A 14,722-nucleotide genomic window follows, 5' to 3' on the forward strand; every position below is an offset into this window, starting at 1 on the left:
AAGAGGTTTCTTCAGTTGACTGCTTACTGAAAAATTCCCAGCATTTCAAAGTATTTGTGCTGTGACCTCAGAAGACTTGTGATGGATGGAGTTACACACCTGCAGATGTGATGGAGCACAACACAGGGTTGCTGTTTCAGACCCTCCTTTAGTCTGCTTTGAACTTGTGGTCTTTTCAGTGTATTTAGATTATAGATCTGAAAATTGTTTACTTTTGTTGTTTAGATGTTGTAACATCTTCCAGTTGGACTAGTATTTAAGATATATATACAGTATATATACTGTGTGGATCTTTACATTCTTCATTGCATCGAGCAGAAGACTGGTTTCAGATCTGAAACAGATCACATAATCACGTCAAAAGTTTTTTTTCAAAATATTTTTATTATTATCTGTGTAAATTACAGCTCATAAATCAAGGTGACTGCAGGCCAAAGCCTCAGATCTGTTAAAGGAATCTTTTATTTTACCTCCAGAACTCTATTCCCTTTTTCCTATGTGAAGCACAAGAGTATATGTTTTGCATGTTTTCTATACAGTTAAACTAAATAAAATGAACGAAGCTCTAAAAATAAAAATAAAATCTTTATATTTTTTTAAATAAAAATAAAGCATCATAATAGTAGTAGATGCAAGTTGTGTAAGATTCTAGTCCTGTTAAAGCCACATGATAGCTTTGTGTAGAGACTTTTGTCCAGTAAAGGCCAGTGGTGGACAGTCTTTTTACTGTCACATTGATCAAATATTTATATTTTGAGATTTTTTTCATTTTTACTTCACTACATTCTAAAGCATACTTTTTTTCTATTACATTTCATAAAACATGTAGTCTCATTATTTGTTACTTCAGACTTTTTTGACGTCCTTTCCTAGACGTCATGGAAAATCTGATTTGTGAATGTGCTGATTCTTTTCATAGAACCTGTTGGTTTGAAAGTCATTATACTAATGATATTTAAAAATATTAGATAAAAATTTTCTAGAATAATATTTTGTTACTTTTGGTCTATACTGTACTTACAGTATATCCAGTATATGATTTCTGTACTTTGCCTACCACTGTATTTTATTACAAGCATTCCATGATAGAGCCTGTAATGTCTTTTAATTTTTCATTTAATTACTTTCGTTGTTAGTTTATATGCAGACAACTTTAAGACTTCTATGAATGTCTACAGCAACATTAGGTTAAGGGATTATTACATATATTAAAGGGATACTGATACTTAAAATTCTGTCATCATTTACTAGATTCCCTCAAGTTGTTCCAAACCTGTATCTTTTTTTTGTTCTGAACACACAGAAAGATATTTGGAAAAATGTTAGCAACTGACATTTCTGGGACATCATTGACTACCATAGTAGGAAAAATTATTGTATCTTTTTTGTTCTGTTGAATACAAAATTAGATATTTTGATGAATTTAGGAAAGCAAACAGTTCTGGGGCACTTTTGACTACCATCTTAATTTTTCCTGCTAAGGTAGACAGTGATGCTAACAGTTGCTAACATTTTTCCAAGTATCTTTCTTTGTGTTCAACAGAACAAAGAAATTTATGAAGCTTTGGAACAACTTGAAGGTGAGTATATCATGACATAATTTTCATTTTTTGGTGGAGTACCCCTTTAAAGTGCATTCTTTAAGCCAGACGTGATAACTAAGACAGGTATCTGTGCACTTCAAAGAGTGAGTTCTCACGAGTGCTTTTGAAGTTCTTGTGGTGGCCCTCAGAATCTCGCTGAAAGTTCTGCAGATGTAGCTGTTAAAAGGCCAGCTGGCACATGCCCTGTTTACAGAGCAATTTTTTTTATGGTTATTGCCAACCAAATGAATGTTGGGATCTCTGTTGTAATGTGGTCTTCTACTAATCCTCAGCCTCCAAACTATGAGACCGTTTTCAACTAAAAACTTTTTATGCATTTAGGCTGTTCATTTACACGTCAATTCTGTTTTGGGGGACTGAAAACGCAAACTTTTGAAACGGATCTCAAAGTGCAAATTTTTGAAAACGACAGCGTTATTGTCTCTGTGTAAACTCTGAGGCGGCGTTTTCCAAAAACGATGACGTCATAGCATGCGTATTACGCGTTCAGTCTGTAGGCATGTGCGAGTATTCCCAAAACAATAATGGCGGCCTACATGCTTCATGTTTGTGCTGCGTGAACATACTAATTAACATTTCCCCAGCAAAAAAGTAGATTTACTGCACCACTACGACCAACGGATAGTATTTATATACACAAACTATATACACACATTCGCGATGGGCGATATGGCCCTAAAACTCTGTCACGGTATTTTCTGGTATTTGTTGCGGTAACGATACAAATGACATAATGATATAACTATAACACCATCCACCGCTGTTTTTTGCTACAAGTGAGAGTAGCTGCATGTAGAGCCTCAGAAACACAAACATTAATCAAAAAGTAAAATGTACCCCAAATCAAACAGGCTCCTAAAATATACCTACAGTGTTTTTGTAAATATAAAATATAATGGTGACATTCGACTTCAAAAGGTTGTAGTAAAGAAATAATTAAATTAACTAAAACACCATAGACACGTCATGTCATACCTAAACTGTATATAGCCTATTGTTGGGTGGAAACGATCGCATCACGCTGTCAATCACTCTCTCATGGACTGTGTGAACCTTCTCTTCTCACAGAAACATATACTGTATCAGTCTATGACTCGCACTACAGAAAGAGAACAGAAAAACGCAGATAAAAGAAAACTAATTAAATAATCTACGCTGTCATACGCTCATAAACGTATTTAAAATAACGTAATACAAACTCGCATTTTGTACTTGATGTAAACAGGCAGCAGTGCGGTGCGCCGCGGGCTGTGTCGCTATGAAAGCACATGTGGACGCTCCGTTCATGCATCCTGTATATAACAGGCAAGAAATCATATTAAACAATTTGTGCAATGCGCACGCGCGCATAACATCTAACGAATGTTTAAATTAAATTAAATGTTTCGGTGTTTTAATGTATTATGACTATCAACAAATACTTAACAAACGAATGAAATAAAACGAAAGTGAAACTAGACATTAACTTGTCATGATTCTGCCTCATCATATCATGTCTTTCTTGGTCTTGTGGCAGAATCATGGCAGAGCCTCATGTTTTGTGTGGAGAGAAACATATTATTGTCGGTCACGATATGCGTTCTCTCCGGTCTCGTCTTTGGCCCCTCCCCTCTCGTTCTCTCATTTAGCTTCTCTTCAGTGTTTCATTCCCAACACCTGTCCCTTGTTAATTACCCTTTGTTAGTCTCCCTATTTAATGCCCTTGTGTTTGCTGTCCTGTGCGGTTTCGTTGTGTTTGCTTCCCGGCATACCATGTGTGTCAAGGGCGGCGTGGCGGAAGAACCCAAGTGCAGGCAGGCGGTGGTGAAGGGGTTAACACAATACTTTATTTAAATAGAAAACAAAGGAAATACCCACGAGGGGGTGTCAAAAACAGGAACGAACTAAAATACAAAACTTGAACCGAACAAAACACTTCCCTCGATGGGGCAAAAATAAACTAAACAAAACACGACACAACGTCCAGGGGCCTGTTCCATAAAACAAGATTAGGAAATAAGCCAGGCTTATTTTGGTAAGTAAGATTTATTATCAGTCGATTGGGTTTCATAAAGCAAACTTAAAATAGTTTGAACTCAGTTACTATGGCAATTTATGCTGGGAAATTAGCCTGGTCCGGGGCAGGCTAACTGTCAGGCTAAGCCTTAGTTGTTGCTTAACTAGAGGTCAACGTAATGTGATGATATTACCACTGATTCTCTGTCATGATGCCATATTACATCACTTTAATGAACATTATGAATAAAAATGTAAAGAAATCAATTAAATAAATTATTGAACACAATAATAAATTAATATATTGTCTGTTGTCATACAGCTGTGTTAGATTATATCGATTTGATATACTGTAAATGTTTAAACTAATGTCAATAAAGTTTGAATATAAACATTGCCCAATAAGTTGATAATAGCTATAACAATTTTAAACAATTATATTGGCCAAAAAGATGTAAATCCAAACAATTTATAGTGACCTACAGTTTCAAAAAATGGCAAGGTAAAATGGGAGGCCTATCAGCTATATTCCTTTTTGTTTGGAGGTAGAGCTTGTACGCAGTCTTTATCTTCTTTGCATTATTCTGTAGGAACAGAAAAATAATTTGATTGGGTACCTTTTGGCATTTTGTTGTAATGACTCAATATTCCCTTTGTCACATGTGGTCCCAGTCTACAATGTCCTGCAGACAATCATATTTGCAAAATACACAATGTGAGCACCTCAACACACAAGTGGGCCTTCAAATCTAATGTGCAAACAGTGATTTATGCATACCTAGACTAACCTGTGAACATACAGACACGTTGTTCTGAATTGTAGATGGTTATCTGAAATCAAGATTTAAACTCCAATCTTGCACCAATCACCGCTCTCTTTTCCTTAGCGGATCGATTTGATCAACGCTTGACTTGTAGGGCTGCTGAATATTAGCGTGCACACGCAATTATATGAACTAGGTGAACCTGACTCAAATTAGTCAGATCACATGATCTTCAACTTACCATTATGGAACCGAATTAAGCGTGACTGATGAGTTCGGTTCATTCAAGTCAGGTGTTCACTTTAATCGCAGCTTTTCTTAGTGGCCTTTTATGGAACAGGCCCCAGGGCAGGGTAAGGTAAACCAAATAAACAAACAAGGCAAGGGGAGCACACGAAGCACACTAGGCACAAGAAACTCACGTGGTACACGAAACTCACAAAACTCAGGACGTAGACGTAGTGCAACAAACTCAGGCCGTCACATTGAACAACGAATCCGCACAAGACAGCAAACGGGCATTAAATAGGGAGACAGACAAAGGAAGATAACGAGGGGCAGGTGAGGAACATGAGACACGGCAGGAAAGCAATACGGGAAACGAGAGGGTCGGGGCCAATGACGAGACACGAGAAAGCACATGGCATGTCAATGGTAAACAAACCATGACTTTCTCACACTAAACATAAGGGATCTGTCAAGAACCGCGTGGAAAACCGCGTGGAAAACGTGAGCCGTAACGCTTTCTCTAGTCAAATGACCGCGCGGCACTCTGTTAAGTTTAAGTATTTCCATCTCGATGCGGTGCTGACGCGCCTAGAAAAATTTGTCTACATTTAAAATAACGGACTTGCGCACGCAAACGACGTGAAATGTGAATCGCCCCTTACAGTGCAACATCGCCATCCACTGGCCTGGCATGCATAATACAGTGTTTTTATTCGTGTTCCTGGATCCATGTAAATGCAGATCGTTTTGATAACGCTGTCGTGTTTATGTGAAACTTCAAAAACACAAAGCAAAAGCGTTTCCGTTTTTCATTGTGTAAACATACCCTATGTCAACGTTATCACAGAATTAAAACAATAAATGGTGTTTTAGATCAGCATAACAATACAGCGCAGCTGAAATAACATCTATCACAAGTTAGTTATATACCTGGCTAAATGATTTATTAGTCTAAAAATGTATTCAATTAATTATTATAAGCATATAATTAATGCACAGCAAAGTTGTACGACAAAGTTACGACACATGTAATGTCCACAGCAATAACATACAAGTTGTTTGATCAAAATATTTTTTCTTAAATTTCAGAGACCTAAGATTCAACAAAATCAAGGATTTACAGCCGGCATCCTTCAGACGATTAAAGAACCTCAATACACTGTAAGTGTCAAACATGTCAAACTCTGTCATCTGTTATTACTTAATTCTTATTCTATTCTTCCTAAAAACAGTCTGCCATCATCAGGTCACCATGTGAATCCCATTGCTAAAGATTCATATCATTTATTGTATCTGAATAGTTTATATCAGTACTAACATGTGTTTTAATTTACGCAACAACGTCAGGGTTACAAATATATTCCAACTGTACTGGCTTTGATCTATATTATCTGTTTAATCATAAAACATTTTTATGGCACTCTGTAGTTTGTTTGACAGGGATAGAATGTGTATCCATATGTTCTGATGTCTAATATATTGCTTTTTTGAAGGCTTTTAAATAACAATCACATCAGAAGAATCCCAAGAGGAGCCTTTGAAGATTTGGAAAACCTCAAATATCTGTGAGTTCTCCTTCATCTGATTTCATCCTGCTGAAAGAGCTTATGTTAAAGACAATGTGTTATAAACAATGATGCATTTTTATTTCAGATGCATTTATGTATCCTATGGGCTTGAGCACTGGAGTACAGTTGGTTCAAGAGTATTGCTGCTTTAATCTGTAATAGTCTGAAAGCATACTGTGTAGTTTATATTTTAATGTGCATTATTATCAGTGATATATACTCCACTATTCAAAATGATAGATTCTCTAATTCCCAATATTTTCCCCACATTTTTGAATAACGGCAAACTTATAAAAACTATGGAATAACACGATTATATCAAAACGATAGACTGTCACAAGTGCCTGGCTTGAAGTAAATTTCCGGTCTGTGTTTGGTTACCGGTCTGGCTAGTGGCTAATATATAACAATTTATCTTATATTCATGTTAATTTATATTCATTTTTATTGTATATTAATTACATAAATGATATTAATGCAAACAAATTGAATAGGCCCCCTCCGTCCGAACACGTTCCGGGGGGTCCAACTGCATCCATTCGCGACTGCATGCTGGAGGGGTCGCCCACCGTCTGTTTTTTATCCCCCAGGCCCATATGCACCTGCATTGCCAGACATTACATCACTGTTTGATCATCTTCATTATCTTCAGTGTAGTCAGTCTTTGTGTAGAATTTACACATATTTTTTCTTGTCATTTTATCAAGCAGCTTCTGGAGGTCTCACTCTGGAATGCCTTTTAAATAGGAAACAGAGATCACATCTTTTCTAATAAAATGTGTGTGCGTGCGTGCGTGTGTGTGTTTTGTAATGAAAAAAAATATGTGTGCACAATTGTGTTTTTCAGTCATTTAAGCAAACAAAAGGTTTGTAAGGTCAAAAGAAAAGCATTTGACCCTAAACTTTAGTGTAGATTTGTGAACTTTAGTGCACCAAAGTGATGCCCCCAACACTTCTGAATGATTCAGTGTCTGTGACTGGCATTGTTTTAAGAGAAAGAGGTGTGGTCTTCTAGAGACGCTCTCAGACATGTGAAATTATCTGTCTGACAGCCTTGACCCGAAACCTCAGAGATCAGACGGAGCTGGAATAGTTTGTCTCTAAGCGGAGACGTAAGCACAGTTCTTGATTTGTTGGTCACAGGCCAATAAGTGAGTCTTAAACTGTAGTTAAAATGTCTCACACCTGGTTTTGTCTAGTGAATATCCATACTCTTGTGTATTTCAAATTTTCTTTATCATTTTTGCTAGTTTGGCAGTAAGTAGACATCTCCATTTGTGGTACAGTAATTATTACGTTACGACAGTATTGTTGTGATATTTATGGGAAGACACATCATGTTTGCAGTGTATATTGTGAATATTATTGCATGTCCTGTGGGATGGTCATGGTACTCAAGATCTCGGAACTTGAGGTCATAAGATCAAGTGGTTTTTGAGACCATGCATTCGTTCTCACCAGCCACTGTCCCCAGACAGGAAAACGTCTTGGTTACGGATGTAACCTCGGTTCCCTGATGGAGGGAACGAGACGTTGTGTCGAACCGACAGAATGGGGTTTGTCTTGAGAACCTATCATCTTCTGAGTATTTAGAAAAGGCCAATGAAAATTGGCGAATGAAATTTGCATGCCGGGCTCCTCCCCGGATGTCCGGGTATAAGAGGGAAGCCGGCGTGCTCATTCATTCACCTTTGGTCTGAGGAGCCTAAAGCATCCTCCCCCGACCGCTGGGGTGGGCGGCCAGTGTTGTGGCATGAGGGACACAACGTCTCGTTCCCTCCATCAGGGAACCGAGGTTACATCCATAACCAAGACGTTCCCTTTCTGTCGGTCTCTCGATGTTGTGTCGAACCGACAGAATGGGGTTCCTATGGAAAACGCCACAGCACTGAGCCGCATCACAATCTCTGCGGAGCGACGTTGACTGGCCTGGGCGAGTCAGACAAACACGCTAACGCGAAATTATGACCTTCCAGTGAGTGGAAGGGGGACCCAGAGCTTTCCACAAAAAGTTGGGAAGCCCCCTAACGCCGGCCGTCACGGGCGGAGGCCTAATTCTCTAAATGGCGAGAAGCCGCCCGGCACCGTACGGGCCACTGGATAAGCATTATTCCCCCTGGGGGAAAAACGCTGCAGAGGCCACTACCTACCGTAGGGAGGAATTAGTGGAGACACCACATGGTCTCACCATCAGGGGAGAACTCATGGGAGGAATGTGCGGACTGCAGGAGTTAACCGCAAGGTGGGAGTCCACCTGGGGAGGTCATGGGTTGCCAAGATGGGAACCATTCATGAGGATACATCAGACGGAACAGCCCACGGATGGGGTGTTACCCGTCTGGAGCACTAGGTCCGGTTAGAGCTATGTGGGAGATAACTCAACTGTTCCCCGGCCTAAGGGGGCAGGGCTGCTCTGCCCAGCCTGTCCCCTGGAAGGGTGCTTAGTGATGGATGGAATGCCTGTTCTTTACCCGAGGGGAAAGAAGTGAGGCGGGATCGCCACTGCTTCCCCCGGAGGGGGAAGGGCTTCCGCAGGCGTATGCCCTACCGGCTGCCGGTCCCACACCTTGCCAGGATGCGGGCTGACACCGGTTCCGCGCGTAGGAATTAGAACCTCACGGAGTTGTTAGGCATAGCCCAACCCGCAGCTCTGCAGATGTCTGGCAGAGAGGCGCCCTGAGCCAGCCAAGAGGGGTGAGCCTCACCCCCAACGGGCAGGGGCGAAAGAGATCGGTATGCCCTAACGAGGGCATCCACGATCCAGTGCGCCAACCTCTGTTTGGAGACAGCCCTCCTGCTGACCTCCGAAACAGACAAAGAGCTGCTCAGAGCTTCTGGGCTCTGCGTCCGGTCCTAGTAGAGGCGCCCTGCGCGTACTGAACACAACACGGATAGGTTGGGTCTTCCTCCCCGGTGGGGAGCGCCTGCAGGTTCACCACCTGGTCTCTCGGGAGAGTGGTGGGAACCTTGGGCACGTAGCCGGGGCAGGGTCTCAAGATAACATGAGAATCCCGGCCCCGAGTTCTAGGCAATCTGTGGACACGGAGGGTGCTTGTAGATCCCCTACCCTCTTGGAGGTGAGCGCCATGCGGAAAGCCGTCTTTATCAAGACTGAGAAAGAGCGGCAACCCCGAGAGGCTCGAAGGGGGCGGGGCCTCTTGAGGCCCGCCACCTAGGTCGCAAGAGGGTACGGAGCGCGGGTAAGGTGGTCACCCTCTCGCGCCCCTTAGGAACCTAATGACCAGGTCGTGCTGTCCCAGAGGCTACCCAGCACTTATGTCATGATGAGCGGCCGTAGCGGCTACATACATTCCCAGTGTGGAGGGGGAGACCGACCGAGCAACTCCGCGGGTCTTCTCGCCGAGAAGAGCACCAGGACGAGAAGAGGCACCACCTATGGGCGTATAGCCGGCCAGTGGCCGAAGCCCTAGCCTGAGTGACGTCCCAACCGGACCGGGGGTGGGTCACTCAGGATCTCCTCGTCCCGTCCAGACATGGAGACCAGGTTTTACCTGGGATGCCGTAACGTGCCCCTTCCCCTGGGGAAGCTGTCCGCCAGGGGGAGCGGCCAGGGGGGAGTTGTTGTCAGAGCCTCAGCTCCGAGAACCAAGTCCTGGTTAGGCCAAAGGGGCGTAACAAGTACCACTTGATGCTCCTCTTCCCTGGCATTGCACAGGACCTGTGCAATGAGGCTCACTGGGGGGAAGCGTACTTCCGCTTGTCCCGCTGCCAGCTGTGCGCAAGGGCATCCGTGCTGAGGGTACCTCGGACAGGGAGTACCAAAGCGGACAATGGGTGGAGTCCGAGGAGGCATGAGCCGGCTGCGCGGGGAGGGAGTCGCCACTCTCCGCGAGGCGTCGACTGACGAGAGAGCGCATCGGCTGTCTGGTTCAGGACGCCTGGGATGTGTGTGGCTCACAGGGAGCTGATCACCTGCTGACTCCAGAGGAGGAGGCGTCGGGCGAGTCATGTTAGCTGCTGTGAGTAAAAGAATATGCCACAGCAGCTGTGCTGTCCGACCGGACCAGCACGTGCTTCCCTGCACGAGAGGTAGTCCTCAATGCAAGTAGCACAACCAACAACACTAGGCAGTTGAATGCCAACGCAGGCGGGGGCCCGTCCACCGCCCCGACACTGCTTGCCCGTTGCACACGGCACCCCAACCTTGCAGGGAGGCATCCCAAAGGGGACCCCTGTCCGCAAGAAGGTCATGGAGACCAGGGGGTTAGGGTGTGTCGGCAGAAAAGCGTGTGACCATACGCCTGCTGCCGGTGTGCCACGCTTTCCAAGGAACTTGACTCTGCAGCCAGTGTTGAAGCGGTCGTATGTGCATCGACCCGAGGGGGACCACCCCCGCCGAGGATGCCATGTATCCCAGGAGCCTCTTGTTACAGGGGGACCGCTGACTGTCTGATCTTCAGGCAGTTCAACACTGACCGGGCGCGCTCTGCCTCTGGGAGGCCGCGAGGGTGCGGGCTTCCTCGTCGCGGGACTCGCGCCCCCCCCCGGGGGGTGAGCGGGGCCGCTCGTGAGGACAGAGTCGAGTTCCCTACCGAGAAAGAGGATGCTCTGCGCCGGGGAGAGCTTGCTCTTTTCTCAGTTGACCTGTAGCCCCACTGATCTAGGTGCCGGAGCACAAGGTCCCTGTGTGTACACAACAGATCTCGTGAGTGTGTCAAAACTTGAGCCAGTCGTCAAGATAGTTAGTACCCGCACACCTCCTTCCCTACGGGGAAGGAGGGCGGCTTCCACGACCTTCGTAAAGACTCGTGGAGACAGGGACAGACCGAAGGGGAGGACCCTGTACTGATATGCCCGTCCCTACGGAGGATCGAGACATGAAAGTACGCGTCCTTCAGGTCGATTGCCATGAACCAGTCCTGACGCCTGACGGACGCCAGGATGCGCTTCTGCGTGACCATCCTGAAAGGCAGCATGTGTAGGTGCCTGTTCAGAACACGCAGATCCAAGATAGGGTGCAACCCTCCGCCTTTCTTGGGGACAATGAAGTACGGGCTGTAGAACCCGCTGAACATCTCAGCCGGTGGGACGGGCTCGATCGCTCCCTTCACTAGAAGGGAGGCGACCTCCGCCCGAAGTACAGGGGCATCCCTGCCTCTGACTGAGGTAAACCCCGGAACTTGGGCGGACGTGTAGCGAACTGAATCGCGTAGCCGAGATGGATCGTCTTCCTCAGCCAGCCTGACAGTCTGGGAAGCTGAGACCAGGCTCCCAGAACTGACACAGGGGGACTAGAGGTTTGATCTGCTTCATCGCCCCCGCGGAGGGTGGTTCGATGGCTAGCAGTACGGATTCCTTGCCGGGGGAGGACCCCCGTGGAGGAGATCGGCTCTGCTGTTTTTCCTGCCTGGCGATTGTCCGGCTCGACGCACTGTCTGTCTGAGAGTGCTGAAGGCTGGTGTTTATACTCGACATTGCGCTTCGCCATGACGCAACGTCGAGTTTGCCGTTCACCGTCGTGCAGAGGGTGAGAGCGGCTGTGGTAACCCAGAGAGAGAGGAAACTCTCCTTTTTGAGAGTAAGTGGGCGCCAGCCCCCGGAGGGGGCCAGCAGATGGAGGGACGGGGCAGGATCCGTCCCTATCCGACTTCCCAGCGATGTGGCTGGGGTCGGGCCCAATGGTAGCCTCGATCCCCCTGAGGTGTTCCCATGACGGCCGCTGCCGCGCGGCTGCTGATGGGGCGATGGTCTCCTCTTCGCTGTCTCCTCCAGGGGGGGCCGCCTGAGTGGGGGGCGCCAGAGCTGGAGGGCGTTGAAGAGGACCAGGGCTGCTGGGAAGCAGACAGTGCACAGGACTCGACGGCCGAGGCGGCCGAGTTGCGGCACGGAGGACTGCTTCTTACTGTCGAGAACCCTCCGGGGAGGCCGCGTGCGGATCTTGCGCCCCCCCCGACGGACGGGGGGTGAGCGGGGCCGCTGCGGCTCGACAGTAACACCAACCAGCCCCCCCTTGCGAGACAGGTACGTCGAGAAAGCGGACCTTCTCAGCATTACTCATCTGCGCAAGTATTGGCCAGAGGAGTTTCTCATGGACCACAAGTGTGGACATCGTCCGACCCAGGGCCCGCGTGGTCACCTTGGTCGCCCGTAGAGCGAGGTCGGTGGCGGCGCGGAGTTCCTGCATAAGCGCTAGGTCGGTCTTACCCTCGTGGAGCTCTCTCAACGCCCTGGCCTGGCAGGAGCCATAGCGTGGAGAGAGGAGGCAGCTTGGTCCGCCGCAATGTAAGCTCTCGACACCAGAGATGCCAAGACACCACATGCTTTGGACGGGAGTCTAGGTCGAGCCCTCCCAAGTGGCCGCCACCTACGGGCACGAGTGCACCGCGGCTGCATACTCCACCTGGGGGACACCGACACATCCGCCAGCTGTCTCAACCTCGAGGGAAGAGAGGGTGACAGAACTTTGTTTGACGTGAAACGTGCCGGGAAGGGGCGTTTCAGGTCTTACAAAGTTCCTCATGCACTTCCGGTAAACACGGCACAAACCCGAGGCGCCTTGTAGCAGCCGCGAGCGCCGGGAGAGGCAGTGCGGGCACTGTAACCCAACACTCACGGCGGCCCGTGAAAGCATGGCTAACATCTCGACATCCGCTTTTTCCTGGGCTCGACCCCCCGAGGGAGGGAGCCCGAGGAATCGTCGGAGTCGGATGGCAGTACGTCACCCCCCGATGCTGCAAGAGAATCTCATTCATCACGCATCGTGTCCGAATACGTGATTGAGGAATAAGACGGCGGACCGTCTTTTTTGGGGAACGGTCAGATGAGCGAAACGAGGTGTGAACGGTCCGTGAGCCGTGGCTGGCGGATTATCGCTCACAGTAACCCTCATATCACCCTCGCTGCTTGCCATAGCGGACGGCAGGGCCGTAGTCCTGCCGCCACGGAACGGGGAGCAAACGAGGTGGTGGCTGAGTCCCGTGGGAACACAGCCACCTGTGACGCAACGTCTGAATCGTCACCGCCCGCAGTGCGGGCAGGACGTATCCACAACGTCTGCCCCAGCGTACTGGAAGCAGGCATTGTGTCCGTTCCCCTCCTCGATGAGTGTGTTGCACCCATGAGAACAGCGGGACAAGCCACGCTGGAGAAATTTACTCTTTTAGAAAAGGACATTTTTGCTCAAACATCTCCGGAACTGCCGAGACGCCCAGGGTAGAGTCACTGCAGGAAGGGACCGTCCGCTGTCCACGTCGTAGATTCCAGCAGAAAGAATGATCACCCAGATCGTAGAGATGCTCACCAGATGCGTAGGCTCTGAAGAACAAAGGGTGAATGAATGAGCACGCCGGCTTCAATCTTATACCCGGACATCCGGGGAGGAGCCCGGCATGCAAATTTCATTCGCCAATTTTCATTGGCCTTTTCTAAATACTCAGAAGATGATAGGTTCTCAAGACAAACCCCATTCTGTCGGTTCGACACAACGTCGAGAGACCGACAGAAAGGGAACCACAGACTTCACTTCCTGTTTCCCACAGGCTGTCCCTTCTGCGCCATCATCAAACACGAGCGTTAAAGATTTTTACATTTAACATCATCCAGACAGTTACTCTACCGTTTATTCCTTATATCTATTTTTATAGTGCTAGTACATGTGGTGCAATTATAACAGATTGTTTGTTACCCAATGCGTACTAAACTGTTTTTTCTTTCAGCTATTTGTACAAGAACGAAATCCAGTCCATAGACCGGGAAGCCTTTAAGGGACTCGTGTCTCTAGAACAACTGTAAGTGAACTTCTTTCCCTTCAGCTTCTTTTGTCTGGTTCTTAAAGTGACAGTTCACCCCAAAGAATTGTGAATATTGACCGTGTTTACTGTTTAGTGAGGAATAGAAATGAGGTATTTAGCACAGTGTTTAAGCTGCTTTTTCCATTGAATAACTCACTTTTATTCACTTTTATTGAATGAGAGAAGATCAAATGGAAAGAAAATTGCACAAACAAAAAGTCATACCGGTTGGAAAGTCCAGATTTGTCATTTTCATGTTTAAGTCAATATTTCTAGCAATAGCTGCCAGAAATGTAGTACATTACAATGCTTTGTACAGATATTAATCATGATGTTATTTGATTCATGTTTTCATTAACAAAAACACATTCAAGCATTATGCCAAATAAAAAAAAACATTGCTTTCATTCAAAATATGTAACTATAAAAAATACTGTTCCATGTCTTTCTTAATAACAATAGGAAGAATGTTAGCTATAATGTCAGATTAAAAAAAAATTGTATACGTCTCTATCTTATGAATAAGTCTTTATAAGCTTATGAATTCAGCTTGCTAGAATTCAAATGCTAATGATATGTTTTATTTCTGTTGAATTTTGTGTGTAGATTAAAAGGTATCTGCGGTTTTGTTGCTTGAGTTATGTGCAAAACATATGCCAGGAAAAAATGAAACACTCTTTTACAACCACCTTTCGTATTCTCAACTCCATCAGCCCTTAATCCAGAAGGACTTTTAAAGCTTTTGCAGGCAAGCTGGCTCCGATAGACTGTTGACTACATTCATATTACAGAATTATTTACAGCGTAGCAAG

General features: G+C 46.0%; 1 protein-coding gene across 1 annotated transcript in view; it reads left to right on the forward strand.

Annotated features, from left to right (window-relative positions):
• Nucleotides 1-14,722, forward strand: part of LOC130560352 (peroxidasin homolog) — a 78,044-nt gene that overhangs the window by 36,939 nt on the left and 26,383 nt on the right. Inside the window, exons 2-4 of the mRNA XM_057344069.1 lie at nucleotides 5,681-5,752; nucleotides 6,085-6,156; nucleotides 13,836-13,907. Of these exons, the coding sequence (XP_057200052.1) occupies nucleotides 5,681-5,752; nucleotides 6,085-6,156; nucleotides 13,836-13,907 (216 nt within the window). The remainder of the gene's footprint in view (nucleotides 1-5,680; nucleotides 5,753-6,084; nucleotides 6,157-13,835; nucleotides 13,908-14,722) is intronic.

Source organism: Triplophysa rosa, linkage group LG10 (assembly GCF_024868665.1).
Source record: "Triplophysa rosa linkage group LG10, Trosa_1v2, whole genome shotgun sequence".
Lineage (NCBI taxonomy): Eukaryota > Metazoa > Chordata > Actinopteri > Cypriniformes > Nemacheilidae > Triplophysa > Triplophysa rosa.